Source organism: Myotis lucifugus, unplaced genomic scaffold, assembly GCF_000147115.1.
Source record: "Myotis lucifugus unplaced genomic scaffold, Myoluc2.0 scaffold_406, whole genome shotgun sequence".
NCBI lineage: Eukaryota > Metazoa > Chordata > Mammalia > Chiroptera > Vespertilionidae > Myotis > Myotis lucifugus.
This window is the reverse complement of record NW_005871454.1, coordinates 603,246-626,940: the sequence shown is the minus strand read 5'-3', so window position 1 is coordinate 626,940 and position 23,695 is coordinate 603,246. Positions and strand designations below refer to the sequence as shown.

General features: G+C 54.0%; 3 protein-coding genes across 11 annotated transcripts; 1 reads left to right on the top strand and 2 right to left on the bottom strand.

Moving 5' to 3' along the window:
* Positions 1–1,541: 1,541 nt before the first annotated feature.
* Positions 1,542–8,739, top strand: REC8 (REC8 meiotic recombination protein). Its single transcript, XM_023743680.1, has 19 exons — positions 1,542–1,911; positions 2,011–2,079; positions 2,195–2,337; positions 2,423–2,498; positions 2,604–2,724; positions 3,740–3,824; positions 5,089–5,168; positions 5,422–5,551; positions 5,642–5,714; positions 5,794–5,885; positions 6,051–6,106; positions 6,634–6,771; positions 7,098–7,164; positions 7,258–7,421; positions 7,620–7,668; positions 7,924–7,990; positions 8,082–8,213; positions 8,290–8,396; positions 8,488–8,739. Exons 1-19 carry the CDS (start codon positions 1,856–1,858, stop codon positions 8,577–8,579), a joined length of 1,797 nt encoding a protein of 598 aa, XP_023599448.1. The 5' UTR covers positions 1,542–1,855; the 3' UTR covers positions 8,580–8,739.
* Positions 8,708–17,596, bottom strand: IPO4 (importin 4). 7 transcript variants are annotated; one of them, XR_002826150.1, is made up of 30 exons: positions 17,006–17,267; positions 16,840–16,926; positions 16,663–16,742; positions 16,532–16,573; positions 15,998–16,127; positions 15,730–15,909; positions 15,416–15,481; positions 15,213–15,314; positions 15,033–15,116; positions 14,615–14,779; positions 14,455–14,508; positions 14,181–14,290; positions 13,788–13,896; positions 13,532–13,661; positions 13,216–13,329; positions 12,999–13,112; positions 12,629–12,749; positions 12,386–12,497; positions 12,163–12,278; positions 11,968–12,045; positions 11,834–11,891; positions 11,633–11,738; positions 11,342–11,535; positions 11,143–11,187; positions 10,648–10,773; positions 10,362–10,570; positions 10,137–10,269; positions 9,953–10,057; positions 9,179–9,285; positions 8,708–9,059 (listed from the first exon to the last, which is right to left on the bottom strand). XR_002826150.1 is itself a non-coding variant. In XM_006102244.2 (30 exons), exons 1-30 carry the CDS (start codon positions 17,072–17,074, stop codon positions 8,929–8,931), a joined length of 3,240 nt encoding a protein of 1,079 aa, XP_006102306.1. In that variant the 5' UTR covers positions 17,075–17,596; the 3' UTR covers positions 8,708–8,928. The 7 variants fall into 7 exon arrangements, 5 of the variants coding, with proteins under 5 accessions (XP_006102306.1, XP_023599443.1, XP_023599444.1 ...); XM_006102244.2 differs by having other exon boundaries at positions 9,179–9,248; positions 17,006–17,596; XM_023743675.1 differs by lacking the exon at positions 10,648–10,773 and having other exon boundaries at positions 9,179–9,248.
* Positions 17,422–23,690, bottom strand: TM9SF1 (transmembrane 9 superfamily member 1). 3 transcript variants are annotated; one of them, XM_006102246.3, is made up of 6 exons: positions 23,312–23,690; positions 22,610–22,971; positions 20,972–21,593; positions 20,501–20,686; positions 18,648–18,921; positions 17,422–18,068 (listed from the first exon to the last, which is right to left on the bottom strand). In XM_006102246.3, exons 2-6 carry the CDS (start codon positions 22,952–22,954, stop codon positions 17,675–17,677), a joined length of 1,821 nt encoding a protein of 606 aa, XP_006102308.1. In that variant the 5' UTR covers positions 22,955–22,971; positions 23,312–23,690; the 3' UTR covers positions 17,422–17,674. The 3 variants fall into 3 exon arrangements, with proteins under 3 accessions (XP_006102308.1, XP_023599446.1, XP_006102307.1); XM_023743678.1 differs by having other exon boundaries at positions 17,424–18,068; positions 23,440–23,579; XM_006102245.2 differs by having other exon boundaries at positions 17,424–18,068; positions 23,275–23,429.
* Positions 23,691–23,695: the final 5 nt, after the last annotated feature.

Below are 23,695 nucleotides of genomic sequence, written 5' to 3'. Positions count from 1 at the left end.
ATCGATGTTTCTTTCTCATTGATGTTTCTAACTATCCCTCTCCCTCTCTGTAAAAAAAATCAATAAAATATATTTTAAAAAGACGGCATAAATACTTGTTGAATGAATGAATGAATGAATGAATGAATGGGTGAACAAATTATCTCCTAAACTAGGTTCTAAGCACCTTAAGGGAAGGCACTCCCATTTTATCATCTTTGTGCCCCAAGGTGAACACTTGTGAACATTGACAGCTTATGTAAATGACTGAAACAATTATAAGTATCTTATATAAGCCAATTTAGCCGAACACAGTGAAATAGGGATTGGGAACACTGAAAGAGCAAAGTTCCTAACCAGGCTGTCGCCAAGGAATTGTGTGGTCTGGACAAAGTCTGTATTAGCCTCCATTGTCTCATTTGCAAAGGCAAGGTTTGGCCTGGATTTTGAAATCCCTTTTAGCCTTGACATCCTGTGGTTGTAAGTTTAGGGTAACTGCACAGTCATTTGGCAAATATTTAATGAACTAGGTTCCGGGCACTAATTGAAAACACAAGACCCCAGTCTCAGAGCTCCCAGATTGAAAGAGCAAAATAAAATAGGGTCAGCTGGGCTGCAATAGGAGCTGAGTCATAAAGAGGCATGGCCTGGAGTGGAGGTTGGGAAGGGCATCCAGACTAAAGAATGGATGTGCAAAGGCAGGGGGCATGGAGACAAGGGATATTTGTAACTAGAACACAATTTTACACGAAGAATTGTTTGAGACAAATGGCTTTGGGTGCTGAGAGTATATCCTGCATCCAACAAAGCTAACGGTCAGTTCCAGCCAGGAGAACATTTACGATGAAAACAGCCAGATCAGGCATGCCCACACCTTAAACTGTTCAAGTTTAGGAAATGACCCAGCAAGTCCTCTCATTACTTCCTGTGAGATCTGAGTTTTCCCCCCATCAACCTGTGGTGACTCCCAGGTCACCTCACACCGTTTCTACCTGCCAGCTCGCGATTGGCACAAAGATGGACCAATCGATTGCTGCCTGGTGGGGTTTGGGGGGAGGGGGCAAGGTCTAACGCAGGTCAGCCTCGGCACGCGGCCACGGCCGTCACCCCAGGCAGGTCCTTTGTGGTTGAAATGCCCTGTTACCAGGCTGGCTGCAGGCGAGGCTGGGATTTGCTCTCCTCTCATTGGTCGGCCGGGAAGCACCGGGGAACCCTTGTTACTAGAGAAGAGAACGAGAGCCCATTGGTCAGGTCACCTCACAATGGTCGGGCAGCTCGCAGGTTCTGCCAATTGGTTCGTTTCTGCCCGGGGGGAGGGCTGTCGCCTGGACCCCAGCAGGCAGCTTGGCGCCCTGGAAGGAGCGCAGCCGCGCCGACCCCTGTTCCCATTGGCCCATTGGCTGCGCTGGGACCACCCTCTGCGGGTCCGAGGTGGGCGGAGCATCCGAGCGCGTGCTGCTGCGGCGCGACCGAGGCCGGCGGGAGGGCGACCCGGTTGAGGTTGTCGCTGCCCGAGCTGAGAGCAAAGGCCCCAGAGCCCCGCGTCTCCGCCGAGGGCAGCCGTTTCCCAGGAGCTCTGCATCCCCGACCTGCTCCAGTAAGTTCAGGCCCGTGTGGCGTGCGAACCCTGCAGGGCCGACGAAGGGAGCATCCCTGTGTACCTCGTCTGCGTTTCCCGGTACCTGTCCCCTTAATCGTTCATCCATCACGTGCTTATCGGGTCCTTTACTTGGCATTCGGGGTCCATCTGCTGCCCCACCTGTCCAAATCCTTATTTCTCTCCGACGGTGCTGGGAAATACTGTGCCCTAAAGAATCCGGATCGAGAGCCAAACGGAGGAGCGGTGAGGACGAGAGGGTGAGACCCCGGAGGCACGATGTTCTACTATCCCAATGTGCTTCAGCGCCACACGGGCTGCTTCTCCACTATCTGGTAAAGGCGGCTGGGCGGGGGCGGGGGGGGGCAGCTGGGAGGGGCGCCCTGGGATCCCCACCTGACAGCCCCCTCCATCCCCACTCCCACTCTGCCCAGGTTGGCAGCAACGCGTGGCAGCCGGTTGGTAAAGCGTGAATACCTGAAGGTGAATGTGGTGAAGACCTGGTAAGGCCCAGAGAAGGGAGGGGTGACCTGGTACTGGTGTCGGTTAGGGGTGGGCAAGGTGGTGGGCCGGTTCTTAGGGCAGGCACAGCGGTGACCAGGGCAGTTGTTTCCCCAGTGAGGAAATCCTCAGTTATGTGCTGGTACAAGTGCAACCCTCGCAGCCCGGCCTGCCGCGCCCCCGCTTCTCCCTCTATCTCTCAGCCCAGCTCCAGATCGGGGTGATCCGGGTCTACTCGCAGCAATGCCAGTACCTCGTAGGTAAGGCTGGGAAGGCTGCACGAAAGCGGGGCAGAGCTGAGTGGCCTCCTAGGCTGGCTCCCTACCTTGCCCTCCCTGCCCACAGAGGACATCCAGCACATCCTGGAGCGCCTGCACCGTGCCCAGTTGCAGATCCGAATAGATATGGTGGAGACTGAACTGTGAGTGTCCCCTGGGACTGAGACCACCCAGCCTTTGGTGGGGAACCTCACTGCTGGCCTTCGCCCATCTCAGCCTCAGTCCTTGACAGCCACATTCTCTCTCAGCCCCAGCCTGCTGCTTCCTAACTGCCTGGCCATGATGGAAACCCTGGAAGATGCTCCAGACCCCTTTTTTGGGATGATGTCTGTGGATCCCAGACTTCCCAGCCCCTTCGATATACCTCAGGTGGGGCCCATTCTCCCAGGACACCCTCAGAATGATGAGTTGACAGTACAGAAGGGGAGTGCTGTTCCTGGACCAGTCTGACACTGGGGTTAGGGGGAAGGGAGCTGCCACAGCTCTGCCCCACAGGAGTCAGTGCCGGGGGCTGTCATGGTGGACCAATCCAGACAAGCCTGCTCCACTTACGCAAGACCAACCTAGAGGCAGCTCTTATCCTCACTCATCTCCACACTGTCCCCACTGCCGAGGCCCTAATCCAGGCCTTCGTTGTTCCTCGGCACTAGGTTTCCCTACCCGTGTCCTTCTCCATTTATTCCTAACACCCCCCGCAACTTAGACAATCTTCCTTTAAAGACATCTTCAGTGGTTCCCCACTGCAAACAGAATACTGGCATTTAGGGCTCTGTGCCCTGGCCCAGAGCTAGCCATCCCCAGACATTTCAGCACATTCTCTGGGCATTTTTGTCTCCCAACACGCCAGTCTGGCCCCTGGTCCCAAAGATGCCACATTCAGTTCCTTGCTTAAGTCCATAATGGTTACCCCTGTTCTCTACTAGTCAAATCCTACATATTCTTATAGACCTCACTCGGGTGCTACCCTTTTCCATGAAGCTTCTATCCCACTCCCAGCCAGAACCAAATGTTGTTCTGGAACTCGGCCTTGTTTTATCCTTTGTGTTGGCCCTTGCTAGGGTCATATACAAACTTGTCTCCCCTCTGGACCATTGCCCCTTAAGATCAAGAACACTTTTTTTCCCTTCTGTCCCCCACAACTTGATATAAGGGTGCAGTGCTTCTAGCACAGATGAATTGACAAAGGCTAAGTAACTGGTGGGGGGACGGGGATCATGTGGGCGGGAAGGGAGGAAAGGAGACCAGATGGCGAGGGGGTTCACTGAGTGCTAATACAAGAATTCAGCATTAAAAGGTATGACTGTCCATGTGTGAATGAGATTGTGAAAGTGGGAAAACGGGGTTGAAGCTGAGCCCTATATTTGTCTCCGATCCCTCTCCAAAGATCCGACACCTTTTGGAGGCTGTGACCCCTGAGAGAGTCCCTGAGGAGACCCCTCCCGAAGTCCCCAGAGAGCCTGGGAAGCCAGGTGAGCAGAGAAGGACTTCTTTCTGGTGAGAGGCATAGAAGCTCTATCAGCTTAAGAAATAACCATCTTTGAGCCCTGGCCGGTTTGGCTCAGTGAGTAGAGTGTCAGCCTGTGGACTGAAGGGTCCCAGGTTCGATTCTGGCCAAGGGCACGTGCCTGGGTTGCGGTCTCGATCCCCATTGTGGGGCATGCAGGAGGCAGCCAATCAATGATTCTCTCTCATCATTGATGTTTCTATCTCTCTCTCCCATTCCCTTCCTTTCTGAAATCAATAAAAATATTTTTTAAAAAAAGAAAGAAATAACCATCTTTGAGCTTCCCTTTAGAGCCAGGCCCTGGCCCTGGCCCTGGCCCTGGCCGGATGGCTCAGTTGGTTAGAGCATGGTTCTATACATCAAAAGGTTGTGGATTCTATCCCTGGTTGGGGCACTTACAGGAGGAAGCCGATGGATGTTTCTCTGTCTCTCTCCTTGCCTTCCTCTCCCCCACTCCCCCACTCTCTCTATAAAAATAAAATAAAAGTATCCTTGGGTGAGGATTGAAAATACTTTTTTTTTTTAAAGCCCAGCCAGTGTGGCTCATGGTTGACCATTGACCTATGAACCAGGAGGTCATGGTTCAATTCCCAGTCAGGGCACATGCCTGGGTTGCAGGCTCGATCACCAATGCGGGGTGTGCAGGAGGTAGCGGATTGATGATTCTCTCTCATCATTGATGTTTCTATCTCTGGGGCCAGGACCTGGCCTGGAAGTAGCTCTGCTGCTTCTTCCACCCTGAAATCAATAAATACATTTTTTTTAAAAGAGCCAGTTCTATGAGATCAGAATTTTTTTTTTACTTTAAATATACATTTTTTATTGATTTCAGAGAGGAAGGGAGAGAGAGATAGAAACATCGATGATGAGAGAGAATCACCGATTGGCTGCCTCCCGCATGTTCCCTACTTGGAGGGATCGAGCCTGCAACCTGGGCATGCGCCCTTGGCCAGAACTGAACCTGGGACCCTTTAGCCCGCAGACCAACGCTCTATCCACTGAGCCAAACGGGCCGGGGCGAGATCAGAATTATTATCCCCATTTTACAGATGAGAAAAGTGAAGCCCATAGTGGTTAAGTAACGTATCTAAGGTCAGATGGCCGGTGACTAGCCTGGGCCTGACTGGAACTCAGGTTGACTTGACTCCCGAGTCCATGCTTTTGCCTCACATGGGTATGGGAACTTGGAAAGAAGCAGAGAGGCTGGTGTGACTTCCCTGCCCCTTCAGACAGAACCCCGGTCACTGTGCTGTCTCCGGAGGCCATCACCCTCCAGGAAGCAGAGCCCATACGCATGCTGCAGATCGATGTGAGTTGTCCCCAGGCATACAGAGCCTGAGTCCTGCTTCTCAGCCCAGCCCTCCTTGCATCTACTTCTCTCTGCCCAGAGTCCTGCCTTCTCTGTCTCCATTTCCCCTCTCCCTGCCCCTGGCACTTGAGTGCCCATTGGGCTGCCTCGACCCTGTCCTGTGGCATGCTTCTCAGACTCACTCTCTTGCATCCACTTTCTTTTTTCAGAAATGGAATTGAGTTCCCTCTCCATGTTCTTCCTCTCACAACAGGGTGAACGAGACCTCCCAGAGGTTAGCCGTCGAGACTTGGACCTGCTCATTGCTGAGGAAGATGAAGCTATCTTGTTGGAGGAACAAGGCAGGCCTGTCCATCAGTGTGGGACGTGCCTGGTGCTGGACAGTCAGGCCCCGGGCATGGGCAGTCTGGGCTTGGGCAGTGCTCCTATCTCATCCCTTCTGTGCTCTGAGCCCTGATCCTCTCTCTCTGCAGTGTCCAAGGAGGAACCTCGAGCCCCAGAAGTGGAAACTATAGTTCCCCCTCTTTCACCTCTAGCTCTTCCACAGTAAGGACAGGAACCCCTGGGCCTAGTAGGGGGTCAGTGCTGGGGGAGTGTTCTCATCGCTCTTGCCTTTTTCCGTCAGGGTGGAAGAGGCAGCAGAGCCACTTCCAGGCCAGGTCCTGGCCCCAGAGGAGGTGAAGCCAGCAGTCTGGGAGCCGGAGGCCCTGCTTGCTGGTGAGTAGCCATCATGCCTGGATCCTTCCTGGGGGCACCTGCACAGCTGTTGCAGACAGGGGCCCTGTATTCCTCTTGCTAAAGGCAGGGCCCTCTAGCGTCTTGCTGGGTGGCTGTGAGGGCAGAGGGTATGGGGCAGAGCCAGGACCTAGCATATTGTTGCAGAGGTGACGCCCCCGCCCCCGCAGGAGCTGCATCTCCCAGCCCCACTCAGCCCAGAGGTGAGTACTAGCCCTTCTAAGCCTTCTTCTCTTCACTCTCCTCACCCAGAGCCGCTCACCCATAATCAGCTTCCCCAAGCCCCAGGCTACTGCTAGCCTACAAAAGCCTTTGTACAACCCTAGCTGGTTTGGCTCAGTGGATAGTGTGTCAGCCTGGGGACTGAAGGGTCTCGGGTTCAATTCTAGTCAAGGGCACATGCCCTGGTTGCAGGCTTGATCCTCAGTAGGGGGTATGTAGGAGGCAGCCTATCAATGATTCTCTCTCATCATTCATGTATCTATCTCTTCCTCTCCCTCTCTGAAATCAATAAACATTTATTTTTTAAAAAGCCTTTGTGCAAATTAGTAAAAGGTGGCGCTGCCTATACCACAATTTAACCAGCTGAAGGGTAGGAGCTGCACATGCTCCTGGAGTGCCCACCCAAGCCCTTTCCTAGGGTACCCCGGGGGCCTGTTTGCAGTCCCACCAGGACGTCAGAAAAAGGAGTAATTGGTAGCTTTGCCCCCTCCTCCCTCCCCCTCTGCAGAGGAGGCCCCCAGCCGCCCCACCTGCTCGCCGTCGCCGCAGTCGCCGCCGCCAGTTATTGTTCTGGGACAAGGAGACTCAGATCTCCAGGGAGAATTTCCAGAAACAACTGCAAACCAGAGCCCATTGCTGGGAGTGTGTGAGTGCAGCCCAGACTCTGCAGGGGATGGAGACAGGGAGGGCCTGGGGTAGGTACATGCTGGGCCTTGTAAACTCCTGGGGAGGCATCGGGAACATCCCCTTAAGTGCATGCATTGGGGTCTGCACATAACTCCCATACTCCTTTAGTGAGTCTGCCCAGCATATCTGTCGGCACCAGTTAAAAATCCGACTTTTAGCAATGAGCACAGCATGAGCCTGGAAGTTGGAAGGCCAGAAGCACTGGCACAAGGCATTGCAGAAGTAGAGAGGGGCAGTGTGGAGTGACTCACTCTTAACTGGGCTCTGACCTTCCCTATCATGCAGCCGATGGTGCAGCCCCCTGAGAGGATCATCAGAAGCCCCGCAGAGCTGTTTCAAACCCCAACCTACTGTAAGAGTGATGGGAGTTGGCATGTGGGATCCTCATTCTTGGTGTTCCTCATGCCTCAAACCCTGTCCCTGCTGCCACCTTGTCCCCACCCAGCTGGCTGGCTACCCCCAGAACTGCTGGCTTTCTGGACCCGCTGTGCCCAGCTACCCCCAAAAGCACTCAGACGAATGCCCCTGGAGCCTGAAGAGGAGGCTGCTGAGAGGGAGGCAGCAGCTGAGGAGGAAAGGAGAAAAACGGAAACCCTGAGTGATATCGAGGTAACTGCGCCCTCACTCCTTCCTGAAGGACCTGCTTTGCTTAAGCTCCAGCAGTCTGCCTTCTGCCCAAGTGAGCCAATGGCATCAGGCTCGGAGGCCTGTCCCAGAGCCAAGGCCGTTTCAGGGTGGGGACTGTTTCACTTCTGCCCCAAGTGCTTCTGTGATGCTTGGGGTCTTAATTCTTTCTTTTGCCCCCAGGTCCTGAGGGAGGCCCAAGAGCCCAGTGGGCCCCTTATGCTTTCTTCAGGTAAGCACCTGAAGGGGCAGTGAAGACCACCACCCTAACCACTGTTCCAGGAAACTGGTATCCATCCCAACTGCTGACAGTTTTTGTCAGAGGGAGTATTTAACACAGAAAGCATAGGTTGGGTTTCAGTTCTCCCTTCTGGGTGCGTGTAACAAGTCACTGCACAGCTCTGACATCCAGTTCAATCAGGTGGCCCCAGGGCCCCAGCTGCTCAGATCCGGGCAGACTGAATCAGGACCTTCCCTCCCCCAACAGAGCTCTCCATAGAAGCAGCTGAGGAGGAGAAGTCTCACATCAGCCTCATCCCCCCAGAGGAGCGGTGGTAAGCAGCTAGGCCTGATGGGCATGCCCCTGGCCACCATCAATCACAGCTGCTACTTCCCTGCTCCACCTGACTCCCCGTGTTCTCCTAGGGCCTGGGCTGAGGCGGAGCAACCAGAGCCCCCTGTATTGCCTGTGGTGCCCGAACTCCCTGAGGTGCCCATGGAGATGCCTTTGGAGCTGCCTCCGGAGGCAGAGCTGCTCTCACTTGAGGCTGTGTACAGGTGGGTACCAGGGAGGGCTTGCCTCGACTGGGTGGGCCTGGTGGGGGCCTTAGCTAACAGTTCTTGACCCCTACAGGGCAGTGGCACAGGAGCTGCAGGCCAACAGGAAGCCAGATTTCAGCAGCCTAGTGTCACCTCTTAGCCCTCGCAGGATGGCTGCCCGGGTCTTCTACCTGCTCCTGGGTGAGTGTGGGCATGTGTGTGTGGGAGACACATTGGCTAGAGGCCACTGTAGGGACTCCCCCTGACCAGCTCCCTCTTTCTGCCTTGACAGTGCTCGCAGCCCAGCAGATCTTTCGCATGGAACAAGAGAAGCCATATGGGCGCCTCCTGATCCAGCCGGGGCCCCGATTCCAATGTGGTTAGAACCAGTTTAGAAGCTGCCAAGAAACCAGCTACGTTAAACCCTGTCTTGCCTTACTTACTACTAGACTCTGCCTGTCTCCTTTGTGGAAGTCACCTTTGTTCTTCCTGCTCTCAGAGCAGAGCTACTGTTTAAGCAGAAAATGAACTGCCTTTATTACAACATGTTGTCGCAGGTCAATTTGTATTGTCCCACAGCATAGCAGATCCAGCCCCAGGAACAGCTCCATAAGGCATACAGTAAGCAGGGCTGGGGCCCCCGGATCTGGTAAGGCATGAGGTGAAACTGGGCTGAGAGGTAGTCTTGGGGCCCAGGCAGGCTCTTCTCTCTGGCCCAGCTGCAGCCCACAGTCTAGATGAGGCCCAATATGGCCTGGAGCTCCTGAGCCTTGTCCCCAGGCAGTGAGCCCAGTGCTGTATGGAAGCTGTCGGTGTGCTGTTCGGCCAAGAATGTCAGGAGCAGCAGCAGTGCGGCCTTGGTGTCTGGGTGGGGTGAAGAGAGAGATCCAGGGAGGACTGGCCCCCAACCCCTAGATGCCCCAGACCCTCTGAGCCTTGCTGCTCCTTGCCCTCCCTGTCCTGCCCATGAAGGCCACCCTCACCTGGTGGGATCTTGTCGTCAGCCTGGATAAGGCTGCCGATGCGCAGGAGCTCAGGAGCCACATCCACAACCTGTGGAAAAAGAAGGGCCAACTTGGGCAGCAGCACCCTGAGCCCCAGGACTGGGGTGGGTGTTAGGGGCCAAGGAGAGACAGTCTTTCTCCCACCAGGGCTGCTGGAGCCTGACACTAATTCACAAGAATCCAAGATAACTGTAAAACATGAGAAGGACCCATGAAACACTATGATGATAATTTTAGGGGTGGGGAGTAGGGAGGATTAGGGAATTGTGATTAAAGATGATTGAAATCATGGCCTCATTATCAAAAGCCCAAACACCCAGGAGCTCTACCAACACAATTTATAAAGGGGAAAGACACAGGAACACTAGGACATCAGTCCAAACCTAGCTACTTGGTGCAGGCAAAACTCAACAGAACTGGACTGGATGGTGAGTGGCCCAGACTGGTACCCAAGCTCCATGAAGCACAGCCTGAAAGAGCCCTGTTCTAGGAAACCAGCCTAGTCAAGTTGTGACTTCTGGATCAGACCAGAGGATGGAGGCTCCGTGAGGAAAAATGCTATATGGAGAGAGGAAGCACTTCCTCTCCATGACAGGCCTGGCTATCAATCCTTGCAGATCAACGAGAAAGCAGAAAATGGAGTGTCAAAGGGCAGCTTAAACCACCACTCTGCATCACCTACAGCTGAGGCCAACTCTGCCTGTCACTGAGAAGGGAGCATTAAGACCCCTGACGCTCCAGCACTGGGGTTACCTGCTCAGGGCTGCTCTGGTGCAGGAAGCTGAAGAGGTGTCCTATGGTGGCCCACTCCTCCAAGTCCTCCTTCAGTGGCAGAGCGTGCAGCAGAGCAGCCAGCACCTGGACAGACAGATGGCTCTGGTCTCTTGCCCTGCCCCTCCTCAGCTTCCTACCACTGCCCAATGCCCCTACCCCTCACCTGGGGCTCTGGTTTCCTTGTGGGACTGGCCATCAGTAGACGGGCCAGTGCCCCACAAATGTTATCATGGACACGATTATGGCGCTCCCTTGCCAGAAGGGGCAACAGGAGCCCCACCAGCTTGGAGAAGTATCTGATCCGAGGTCAAGGAAAAGGCACTCTCATCCCCAAGCCCAGGGACACTCCCCCAATCCCACCCCAGCCACTTTTGGAAGCTGAGGATACTCTTGGGCAGGACGGCCCCCATGCTCAGCCAACACGCCCAGTCCAAAGATGGCATTGCTCCGCACTTCGGGGTCTGTCTCCCGGGTGGCGTTCAGCAGCACGGGGAGCAGGCGGGACACAAACTGGGCTGAGGCAGCACCCAGGCCCTGAATTGACTCCGCCAGCGTCCCCACTGCAAAGGACTTCTCTGCCACTGTGCAGCCCTGTTTCTGATGGGAGGAGTGCAAATCAGCCTGGGACTGAGACAGAATGGGGGCGTTGGGCAGAATGGGGTTTGAGCACTCACTGTCTTGCAGAGTAATAATGGCAAGAACCCAGCGAAGAAGGGGGCAAAAGTGTCTCCCCCTGCTGCAGCTGCCAGGGCAGGAATGGCTTCACCAGCGTACTCTAGCAACATGGCATCGTATTCAGCCTGTGGGGCCAGAGCACCAGGGCCAGCTCTGAGACTGTGGCACCTCCCACCATGCTCCTCCACTGCTGAAGGTGGTCCCTGTGAAAGGACTGGCCCCTCCCAGGCTGGGCTTGTTTGTAGCCCAGCTTTTTTTCTTGGCCCTCCTACTCTCACCTATCAATCCAAGCCCACCCTGAATCCCCCACTCCAGGAAGCCTTCCTTGAACCCCCACTGCCTGAGTGGGAGCAGGGTTGTATCATTCAGAACCATTACCAATCTTTTAGTAGCCCTGGCTCCCCTAGGCCAAGTCCAAGTGCACTGTCCACCCTGCCCTGTGGAGACTACCAGACAAATTACCTGGTCTCACAGTTTGCATCCATAGCTCTCACCTGGTCCTCGTCCTCCTCCTCCTCCTCAGTGTCCTGACAGGCTGTCTGTAGGACGAGGTAGCTCAGCTCAGCCTGAGCTTTCTTGCCCCTTCCCCTCTCCATTGGGTGAGGGCATAGGGAGCTTGACTTGCAGTCTCTGACCATCCCCACCTGGGGCTGGGCCACCTCTTCATCCTGCAGCCCCCCCTGCCTTGCTCACCTTCCTCTGCAGCACAGCCTTGAGCATGTTGCAGAGCTCAGCAAGGCGCCCGGGGGGCTGCAATGTGAGGCTCCCACAGCTGCGCAGCACCCCAGTCAGGGCCTCCAGCACAGCCATCACCACTTGGCGCTCCCGCTCCCTGTATACTGCCTGCATGTAGGACGGTACCACCTGGGCCAGGATGACCTGCAGAGCTGAGGATATGATTGGCTGAAGTCCTGGTCAGGCCCTGCCCTCTACCCCCAACCTCTGGTTCCACAGGCCACAGCCTGGCCCCGGCACCCTTCTCACCAGCAGTATTGGGTTCTGGGAAGCAGCTTTGAGAGGTCTTGTGCACCGCACAGCAGAACTGTCCCAGAGCCTCATGGGCTGCCTTTCGCACATTCGGGTGAGGGCACTGCAGGATGAGGAGTGGAATGTGCCTGCTCTGTGCAGGGGAACACAGGGCCCCTAACTCTCAGTCCCCACCCACTTCACCCACTGTCCACTCACCTCCAGAAGTTTCAATACTTCTTCCAAGACACTCTCCATGTAGGGAAGGAAGGCCACACTGTGAACAGACACATGGCCATGGGGAAGAGGCTCCCAGGCAGGGTACCCAGGGCCAGGGAAGGGCCGATACTCACCTGGTGTTCACAGAGATCTCCCCCAGGGCAGCACAGGTGTCTTCCTTCTCATCAAAAAAGGCATTTTCCACACTGTACCTAGAGTAAGGTGGGGAGTCAGCAGTGATCAGGCACCAGCAGGAGCAGGTCTGGCACTGGCCCCTTGTCCAAAGCTAGGATTCCTCTAACCATTCCTACAATGGCACCCCTCCGCACCCTGAGATCTCTGAGTCATCCTCCTCTTCCTCGTCCTCATCCATGAGTTCCTCCTCTTCCTCTCCATCACTCTCATCATCAAACAGAAGAAAGGAGCTGCTGCTGTCGTACTGAGGCTGGACAGAAGAGGCACAGCAGGGATTTTGCCTCAGCTGGTTTAAGGAGATAAATCTCACCCTCCGGCCAGCCTTCCCCAACCGCCTAGCCCTCCCATTCCGCTCACCACAATGCCCTCAGTGGAACGCAGTGACAACAGCATGAGTGTGGTGATTTGTGGCAGGTAGGGTGCCAGGTCCTCACCCATCAGCCCCGATAAAGCTGCAAACAGGCTGTACCTGGTGGAGGCAGGTGGAAGCTGTACAGTCCTGCCTACTACAGCCAGACAGGATGGGGGAGCCAGGGGAAACCTATGGTCCAGAACCAGAGGACTGAGGTCTGGAGTGGGGACAAATGAGGGCTCACTCACGTGCAGCGCCGCAAGTCAGGGTCGTCTACCTGGTCACATAGGCCCAGCCCCAGCTGGCAGCATTCCTCAGCCAGGGGCCTCATGGGCTCCCCGACTGCTCGTGCCAGCACCCCCAGTGTCTCTGTGGGGGCAAAGACTTGGTTAGCACTGGGATGTGGAGCTGGTCAGAGGAATGCAGGGCCAAGGCCTGGGACCAAAGGTGGCAGTTGGAGGTAATTCAGAAATCCCACCTACTCTTAGATACAACGGGAATGCCTTCTTCAACGAGCAGGAAGACACCCGGGCTGCCCTGGGGAGACCTCTGTGAACACCAGGTGAGCACCAGCCCTTCCCTGGCACCGGGAACCCTGCCTGGGAGCCCCTTCCTTACCCAGGCTCTGGATCCGCAAAGGCTGAAAGTCCTCATGGCCTATCATCAGGAAGTCCCGCAGGTGCTCCATGACGGTGGGGAAGTAGGGCAGCAGGGAGGCCTGGGCAGCCGTGGCTGAAGGACAGAATCAGGTGTGGGATGTGGGGGGTGCCGGGACCAACTGCTACAGGCTTTCTGGGTGAACCCCGCGCCCTCTTTCCTGCCTCCTTCTCCTCACCAATGGCCCCCAGGATGCTCACAGCCAGCTCCTTGGCCCGGGGGCTGCTGGGGTTCCTCAGAGGCTGCAGCATACATTCCATAAGCTCCGGGAGGTAGGGCTGTACTTTCGGCCCTGTGGGAAAGGCCACCCCTCTCACAACCAAACCAGGTCTCCCCTTCCGGGCGTCCAACTGGTTCTAGGCTGACACTCCTTGTAGCTCTGCTACACCCTTCCCCCGCCACAGGCAGCAGTTCTAAGAGTGGTGTATCCTGCCCTACTTCAGCCAAAGCTATAGCTTTGTCCCCTACCTCGAACCCCCGACTGCCATCACTACCTAGGTTCTCCACGAAATTCTCAAGGGCATAGCAGGCCCTGGCTAGATGGTGTGTATGCCCAGGAGGCACCGACTTCAGGTAGGCAAGGAGCAGTGGCATCACCTCCCGTGAATAGCTGCTGATTTGAGGCTGTGGGAGAGAGCGAGTCCTGAGTCAGCTCAACCACAGGGAACGTACCTATACCTAAGTGCCAACGGCAGAACACATGAGGCTGGTCCCCGGGACGGGTGGCTACCCACATGCAGCCCCGCTGACCTGTAGGTTCTCTGAGAACTGGCCCAGGGCAAACAGCGCAGCATTACGCACAACTTGCGACGGGTCCTCCAGGCCCTTGCACACAATCTGCAGTAGTGGAGGCAGCAGTCTGGATGAGGCAGGACAAGAGAACATATTCTGAGACATAGGCTGAGCTGTTCTCCTGTTTCCCCTGGGAAAACCAAGGCTTTTTCCATCATTGGATGGTACGTACCACCCCCTGGTCCCTGTAGCTGGGACAGCAATTTATTTTTCAAATCAGAATACTTCTGAGATTAGAGGGTAAGCATTACTGATAATCAGGCACGAATGACAAGCATAGACCCAGACTACCATGGGCCATGTGGTCCTCCTTCCCATGGTCTACCCTCACTGTAAGACGGAAATAAACACCTCTGCCTGATGTGGTCGCTAGCTCCATCAGACAGCACAGCCAGTACCAGGAGCCCAGCCTTGCGCTGGTATGGGTTCTCACTCCGCAAGGCCTCTTCCAGCATGGGCATCTAGGGGAGCACAGGACATTCTCGGGAAACCCCAGCACAAGCCTGCCCATTCTTGTGGCAACAGGCCCTCCACACCCATAAGGGCCTAATGTCCTCCACCTTGGGGGACTAGGCACTCCTGGGGGTAGGGGCACTGGGGCACCAAAAGAATGAAGCACACTTACCAGCGGGGTAAAGAGCTTCTCAGGGGGCAAATGTAGTGCCAACATGTCCACAACCTAAAAAATGACAGGGAAACTTTTCTGGACTCCATCTCTGCCCCCCAACCTCCCACAGCCACCTATCACCTTGCCCCCCCTCCCCCACCTTTGTCTCATATCCCACCTGTACAGCAAAGTGCTTGGGTGTCTCTCCCACCACCCCAACCTCCAGTTCTTCCTCCTCTGCATCCCAGTCCTCAGGATCCAGCTCGCCCAAGGGGGGCTCGGCAGCCATAATGGGGAAAAGGGTGTGCAGCAAGGAGGGCAGGAGACGATTCTTCAGTAAGGCCTTGAAAGGGAGGGTGGAAAGGTGTCCCTGAGAATCTGCTCTCCAGATGGACTCACATTACAAATTCTAGCCTTCTAGGCCAGAAAGGGGTCTAGCAGGAGATTCCAAATCTCCCAGCCAGGAGCCAGGATGAGGACAGGCCAAGACTTAAGCATCTTAGCTATGGTACTTTAGATACTCCAAGATGGTAAATAAAAAACCAAGAGTGAGATGAGGGATGGAGGTGGCATTGTGTGTGTCAGAGGGCACTCACCTTGCTCTTGACTTTGACCAAAAAAGTGAGGCTGCAGAGAATACGTACACGTACTGCATCACCCAGAGCCATGTTCCCAGCAACCTGTCCAGAGACTAAGGTGAATCAGAAACAGACCAGAAAAAAAAAAAAAAAAAAATCCAGAACAAGCAGCAGGGGCCATGCCCACCCCAAGCTCACCCCAAGGCAGAATGTGAAGATCTCAGAGAGGTGGGGGGTGATGATAGGCATCTCTGACTCCAGCAATTCATCCAGGGCCTCCAAGGCCTCACAGGCCTTTGCCTGCCACACAGACAAGTCATAGGGTTATCATACTGTTATTCAGTGGACCAGGCTGGGTGCTCCTCTTCCCTTCCAACAGAGGTCCTCCCAAATGTCCTCACCTCGTCTACAGGGATCAGAGTCTGCACGGCCGTGATGAGCTTTGGCACTAACATCCGTGCTAGAAGCTGGAGGACAAAGGATGAGTTGAGTCACAGAAAACATAATGCAGCCTAGTCTTAGGCCCCAGAAGCTGGCAGCTTCCTTGAAATCTGGACACAGGAGCAGCCCAGGTACAGCCACCCAGTCTCCCCTCTCAAGTGTTAGGAAGGACAAAAGGCAGAGGAAGAATCTAAAGTAGCTCTGTGTCCTGCAAGGGTAAGGACATAAAGGCTTGACGATAGGGGGCCAGGGAAGGCGAGGGCCCACATCTCACCACGTCATCAGGGCCGAGATAAGGGGCCATGGCGGTCAGAGTGCGCAGAGAGTAGAAGAGAAGCCCAGGAGAGCCCGCCTCACCAAGGGTCTCCTTCACAAGCCGAAGAAGCTCCCGGTAGTGGCGTCGGAAGGCCTCAGGCCGGGAGGTCACCACTACACTTAGCAGCATAAGCCCCATCTGTCCAGGAGTGGGGGATGAGAGGGAAAAACTTATGTGGTCTATCCAGCCTCTTGGCCCCTCCCTCCTGCCAGCCATGTGACAGTACCTCTCTCTCAGGGACGTGGGGACTGTGGGTACTGTGCTGAAGAAGCTGCATGAGCTGAGGCCAGGCCTGCAGGCCTTCCTTCCGAAAAATAGTGGCTGACAGCTGGGCCAGGCTAAGGCTCACATTGTGCCTGTGAACAGGAGAGATTCCCCAACCCCAATCACCCTCCAATACCCTCCCCTGCACATGCTGGCCCTGCCTCCATGGGGTGGCCAAGAGAGAAACTTCCAGGTTGGGACACATAAGACAGAGGCTCAGGGCGAAACAACAGCATGGTGGGGATATAATCTGGTGAGCTTGACCTCATTCATACTGAATTTCAGTTCCATTCTTCGGCAGAACATCACGGCACATTCTCAAGAACTTCCGTCTTCAACACACCTGTAGAATCCTTGCTCTACCCTTGGACTAAAACTGAAGTCCCTGCCCCCCAACTCCCAGCCTGGAGGTGAAAGAGAGGGCAGAAACCCGGAGTGGGTATCAGCCTGGGGCCAGTCAGGACCCGGGAGGAGGTGCGTGGGTGGGGGAACTTACTCTGTCTCAGTCTGGAGGGTCGTCAGGACCAGGGACTTGAGGCTGGAACACAGAGGCCGGCAGGTGTTTGGTCCTCTGCCCGCCCACCCCGTCCCGCCCGGCCCCGCCCCGCCCCGCCGCGCCCCGCCCACCTCTCCCGATGCTCCGCCGCCAGCCTTCGCCAGCGGGTGTTGAGTCGTCTGCGGGTCAGCACGGCTGCGAACTGGCGGATCTGGGACGAGGAAGCAGGCACGTGAGGGTCTGGGCAGGGGCAGGGCCCTGACCAGTGGGCACAGTGGGGAGCTCGGCGGGAAGCGGAGGGGCCTCACCTGGGGATCGGCCGCCGAGGCCAGCAGGTGGCAGAGCGCGGGCAGTGCGGCGGGGTCCCGAAGGGCGGTCTGAAGCTGCTCGGTGGCCTGGAGGAGGCTGGGGGTCAGAGTCGGGTTTTCCCCGCAACCTCCCACTCGCCCCGGTCTGGCTCCGCCCGCCCTGTACCCGGCGGATGCGCTCGGTGTCCGGCAGCAACAGCTCCCGCAGGATCTGTTCCAGGCCCGCGGGCTCCATGGCAGCTGCCGAGCGGCCGTTACTTGGCCGGGAGGTGGGAGGGTCTGCACGTGGAGGCTCTGAAACCCACTTCCGGCGGAAAGGGCGTTGCTCCGCGACCCTCCCGTCGCCAGGGTGATTCAACTTGCTTCCCACGGGAGCTCAGGCTCCTCCACTTCCGTTGGGGTAAGCGCGGCTGAGCCGCGGAAACTGCGCCCAGCCGACGTAGGTTCCTCCTGCCGAGAGTTCCCAAGCTCCGTGGAACACGGAATTTCGTGAATTCCGGGGCCAACCCGGCTTCCTAAGGGACGCGGCCTGTAAAGCCAGGGCTCGAGTTCCTATATCCAGACCAAACCCTCCAACTACAGGATCCTTTTTCTTAATAAATTTTATTTTGATAATTGTAAAAAGAAAAATCAGGACCAAAATGAAAGGCAACTTAAAAAGTTCAAATATATACTTCTTATATAATAGAGATTTATAATTTCCGGAACTTCCCGGGGGAAGGGCAAAGGGAAAGGCAACAATGCCATCACACAATTCAGTCAATCAGGAGAGATGTTGGTAAGAAATAAACGAAACGTGAAGAAAGGGAGAGAAGAGCAGTTTTGCCACCCAAAACTAGTCCATTTTGAGGTTAACATAGATATAACGGATGAACTTTAGGGAAGAAAAAAAGGAGATGGTGCCCAGCATGAGGAAGAAGATGTAACCAGTGAGTAAGGAGTAGCCAAAGAATTCCACTGTCTGTACCGGCCCCGACATGTTGGAGCGCCTGGCATAGTAGAAGACTGAGTAGAGGAAGATGAAGAGCCCAGTGGAGCCAACGCTCAGTACAGATCGCCACCACCAGCGGTAATCCTCCCCTGACAACTGGAAGTAGGTGAGCGCAATGGAGATGCAAGCCCCCACACTCAGCAGGATGGCAAAGACAAAGAAGAGGATGCCATACAAAGTGTACTGCTCCCGACCCCATACTGTGGCAAAGATGTAGTACAGCTCCACAGAGATGGCACTGTGAAGAGAAGAGACAAGACACTGCATTAAAGGGCTGTGCACTGGCAGCACAGTGGCCAGGCCAAAAGCTAGCCATCACCCCTCCATGTTACTGGGTCACTTGTGGCAAGTGGGTCCAATCTACTTTGCCCTGGAGTTCATGGTTTGTTGGGGGTTCTTTTACGTATGATTAGCTGCTTTCATTTTAAGAACATTTTTGATAGGTTGAGAGCAGGGATCTTGACTGTTTTATTTTCCATTGTATTATCTGCCCACCACTAAGAGGTACTCAACAAATCGAATGAGTAATCAAATGGGCTTTAACTCACATAGCATTTGCAAACACTAAAGTCAGAAATCAGGAAGATGGTGAAAGGAGCAATTTCTCTAGAGAGCTTTACAAGTGAGACACCTCATATTTGTACTGATTCAAACTCAGACCTGCTTGGAGAAAGGAGGAACCCTTTAGTGATCTCTTAATGGTACAGCTGAACCAGAGATTATCACTGACATTGGGTTAGGGCATAGGGTGAGTGGGGAAAGGAAAAGTTGGGGTCAGAAACCTAAAAGTGATGGCCATAGGATAAAGGGAGGATACCTGAAAGGCAGGAAGCCTCCAACAGTCATGTGGATGAGAGTAGACTTGTACCAGGGCTGAGGCGGGATTTCCCGGGCGATGTTCTTGGTGCGACAAGGTGCATCAAAGGGGTTAGCATTGTTCTTCCCGAAGATGCCGCCAATGACAGTGAGGGGAAAGCCCACCAGCAGCCAAACCGTCAGAAGCAGCAGGATGGTGGTGGCTGGCAAAGCCTGGGTCGAACCATTGGCCCAATGTACTGAGTTCACCACACTCCAGGTCAGGAAGAAAGGCACTGCAAGGATGGGCCCCCAGAGAGAGGGTCAGCATTAGGAGCTATATCCCTGAGGCACCCACTCAGACTGCTCCCAGGCAGATGCCACCCTTTCCTGTTCCATTCCTTGTTCCTTATCTTACCAACACCCCTTCTCTCCCATCCATTATCATTAAGGATCAAGGCAGCTTTACATAATGACCTAAGAGTGCCACAAGTCCACCTGCCCCCCCAAGGGCCTGTCCTGCTGTGGCATCAATGATTCCCAATATGAAACATTCCTTTCCTTCAGAAAGCCCTGGTTCAACCATAAATGTGATGGAATATAAATCAGACCTTTAGCATTGGGAACATGAAAGTTTTAGAATGCAAATTACTACTGCCTTTGAAAGGATACTCCAGCTTGAAGGCTAGAGTGCAGTAGCCCACCTCAAAAATAAGAAAATTAAACCCTAGCCAGTTTGGCTCAGTGGATAGAGTGTCGGCCCATGGACTGAAGGGTCCTGGGTTTGATTCTGGTCAAGGGCATGTACCTCAGTTACAGCCTCGATCCCCATGTGGGAGGCAACCAATCAATGTGTGTCTCTCACATTGATGTTTCTCTCTACCTCTCCCCCTCCACTCTGAAAAATCAATGAAAAAATATCCTTAAGTGAGGATTAACAAAAAAAAAATAATAAAATAAAACTAAAAAAAATGCGAGTATCAAAAAATAAATTCAAGGTGTTATCTCACAGTAATAGTTGAGATTACAGGCTCTAGAGTTGGAATGCTTGGGTCTGAAACCTGGTTCACTACTTTTTAAAAATATATATATATTTATTGATTTCAGAGAGGAAGAGAAAGGGAGAAAGATAGAAAAATCGGTGATGAGAGAGAATTATTGATTGGCTGCCTCCTACATGCCCCCTATGGGATTGAGCTGCAACCCAGGCATGTGTCCTTGACCAGAATCGAATCCAGGACCCTTCAGTCCACAGATTGACGCGCTACCCACTGAGCCAAATCGACTAGGGCTGGTTCACTACTTTTTTTTCATTAATCCTCACCAGAGATATACTTCCATTGATTTTTTTTTTTTTTTAGAGAGAGTGGAAGGGAGAGGAAGAGACAGAAACATCGATCGGCTGCCTCCCGCATGTGCCTCAACCAGGGCCGGGATTGAGCCTGCAGCTGAGACATGTGCCCCTGACCGAATCCAACCTGGGATCCTTGAGTCCACAGCCCAACGTTTTATCCACGAAGCCAACCCGGCTAGGGCTGGTTCACTACTTTTTAGGAGTGTAATCTCAGACAAGCTACTTAATCTGTCTGAAATAAAAAATGGGGGCAATATTAACTACTTCATAGAGTTATTGTGAGGATTAAATGAGATGAAAGCATGTTGAGTACTTACCACACTGCCTAGGACATTTTAAGGGCTTCATATTTTTAACCATGCAAAATAAATGCATTCTTGTCTTTTGAATGGTTTTCTTATTGTTTTGTGTGTTTTTTTGTCTTCCTATTTTCATTCCCTTGGAGCCTCTGACTCTATCCCAGGTTCCATGATGTATTCTAAGTTCCTAAGTTGGCCCAACAGGGAAAGGGCAATTCTCACCAGAGAAGAGACTGGTGGTAAGAATGATGTTCCACACCCAACGCTCGCCTCCAATCTGCCGGTAGAAGTGGCTGGACACATAGCCAGAGATGCAGCAGGTCAAGGCATACAACAAGATGGCTGCTGAGTTAATGGCCCCATGATGGTGCACATTGAACATGCCGAGCAGCGCCATGACAATAATGCCTGCAGGATGGTAGTGGAAAATCCATGTTAGGGCTCACCTATCCCTCTTCTGGCAATTTCAGAGGAATCAGCCCCCTTCTCCCAGACCAAAGGCCTCCAGCAAAACACTATCTCCCAGTTCTGTCGTCCAGAAAACCCACAATTAGAACATACACATCCTTGCTAGAGCCATCCCACCCTTAGTCTGCCCCTCACCTTAGACAGATCTGCAGATTCTTTCTGAACAAACCACCTACTTGGATTTAATCCTTTAGAAATATCCCTGGTTAATTTTTATCACCTCACCAGTGCCAAGGGCCAGGAACTGGGCACCCACACCCAGCACAGCGCAGAGGAGACCACGGTATGGAGGGAAACGGAAGACATCTGTATGGATGATTTTCCAGCCATTGTCACCTTGGTCAAAGTCATCACCAGAACCTGCGGAGGTTGTCTCCTCATCCAAGTTGTAACGAGCCAGGTCATTCCGAAGCACACGCATGAGAATGACAGCCACAAAACCCACCAGTAAAAACACAAGCACCATGGAATTGATGATGGATAACCAATGGATTTCCAGTGTTCGGGGGAAGAAACCACCATCATCACCACGGCGCCTGTCACTCCGGCGCTCCACTGAAGTCTCAGACCAGTGCACACTGTACGTGTGGGTGAGGCCTAGGAACTCATCAGGTCGTAACCCATCTAAACTGTGGGGCTTGACGTCCCGCACTGAGACATTGGCAAATATAATTCGATCTCCATGGAATTCCAGGTGAAAATCCAAATGGGTCCAGAGTCCTATCTTGTGGCTGTGAGGCAGGAAGCCACTCTCCTCCATGTAGCCCACAAAGCCACGGAGTGGCAAGTCGTCCACCACAAATTCAAAATAGTACAATTCCTCGATGGCCTGGCGCAGCTGTTCCACCTACAAAAAGCAAGTCAGGAATCAGACAAGGCCTCCCTAGCACAGGGTTAGAGAAGGGTTTTTCAACTTTGGCACTGTTGACATTTGGGGTTGAATAATTCTTTGTTGTTGGATGATGTAAGATACATCATCCCTGGCTTCTTCTCACTAGAGTATCATCCCTCGATAATGACAATCAAAAATATCTCCAGGCAGTGCCAAATGTCCCTTGGGAGACAAAATTGCCCCCTGTCTTGATCCACTGGGTTAGACCCTATAATGTTGTGATTCTCCAAAAGCAAGTATGACTTGACAGGGTTAAGGCCTAGAAAAACGAGAGAGGCAAGGTGTAAGAAGGTCTAGAGTAGATTAAGGAAAAGTGTCCAAATATAAGATTTGCTAAAGAAAATAGTATGACAGCCCTGGCTGGTGTTGCTAAATGGTTAAAGCATCACCCCAGTCACCAAAGGGTTCGATTCCCGGTTCAGGGCACATTCCTGGGTTGTGGTTCACTCCCCGCCCCCCATCAGGGCTTGTGAAGATGGCAAACAGTTGGTGTGTCTCTCTTACATCAATGTTTCTCTCTCCTTCCTTCCCTCCTTTCTGAAAAGCAATGGAAAAAAATACCGAGTGAGGATTAACAAAAAGAAAGAAAAAAGCACGACAGGGACGTTTAAGTAGAGTGTAAAGGAGCCAATTATGGAAGGGCTGAAAGGTGAGTATGGACGGAAATAACTGTATAGCAGTGGTAGTTGGGAGCTTACTACCAGAGAGAAGCTTGAGTCAGGAGCCCGGGGCTCTAATATCAGCTCTGCAATTCCCTGTCCATGTAGTCTTGAAAAAGTCACCTCTGCGCAAAGTATGTTTCTTCATCAACTGAATGCAAATAATACCACCTGCCCTGCCTGTCACATGGGGCTGTAGTTAAAATCAAGTCAGATCTTTCCATAAAGATGCTTTGAAAACCATAAATGGGATGCACTGTTATTAGTCCCTGGGAGGGAGGGCTAAGTTCTAGCCAATGCAGAGAGACTGACCTGTGCAGAACTGAGCTGCATGTGGCACAGAATTCTCTTTTCCACATTCTCCCGAAAGCGAATCTCGTACAAAGACTCGGCCATTCTGTCACCATCCAGCACTTCACCCAGGCTAAGGCTTTTGTGCCGTATCTTCTCGGGGCAGCAGACTGGAAGCTGATAGTAGTGGTAAGTCTCCTGAGGATTATGGTAGGGTCCCACTTTGTTGACATACAGAATGACAGGGTCGCCGGCTTTGTAATGTGTCACACCTGCCACCCCCAGCTCATGGCTTGTGCTCAGCAGCAGCATCAGGAGTGGCAACCACTGGCAGCTCCAACTTCTAGGGGGCCCTAGGACTGTCATCCTTAAGGCAGTGGAACCTGTTTGGGAGAGTGCTGAGGTTATGGAAACCAGCAATCAACTCATGACGCCCCAAGTCAAGAGCTCAATGATTGCAATTCCTCCCATTGGCGCATCCGACCTTCTCTCAGAAAGCCATCTCCGGATCCCCTACACCACACCATGCTTCTATCTCAAAGACCGCTGCACCTCTGCTCTCTTGTCCTCAACCCGGGCTTCCCCCGCTTCCCGCAGCCCACCTGCTCCCGGCTCCCCCTCCCCCTCCTCTCCCCTTCCCTGCGCGCCCCAGCCCGTTGCCATGACAACGCCACGCGGCCTCGCACCTCCAGCACCTTCCCGCCGCAGTCCCGGGGTCCTCACCGCGCGGGAAGGGCTGGCCGAGGCGGCGCCAGAAGCCTCAGCGGCCCCGTAGCTGCCCTTGGGCTCCCGCTGGGGTCTGCCCCAGAGCTGCGCGCTAGCGGCGGCCTGCTGAGGACCTGGGGACAGACCTCCATGGGGTTGGCCGCCGCTGTGCCTGATCGTAGCGACTGCGGTCACACCACGTGAGACCCCGCACTCCGCTCAGTGAAGTGCTCGCTCAGGAGCTTTGTGAAGCGGCAGGCCCGGCCCAGCTCTGCCGACCGCTCAAGGCTCAGCCTGCCTCTCCCCGGGCCGGGGGCCCTCCTGGCGATCGGGAGAGCAGCCCAAGACACGTCAGTCTTACCACTTCCGCTCTCACCCGCGGGGCCCTCAGCCCGGCTGGAA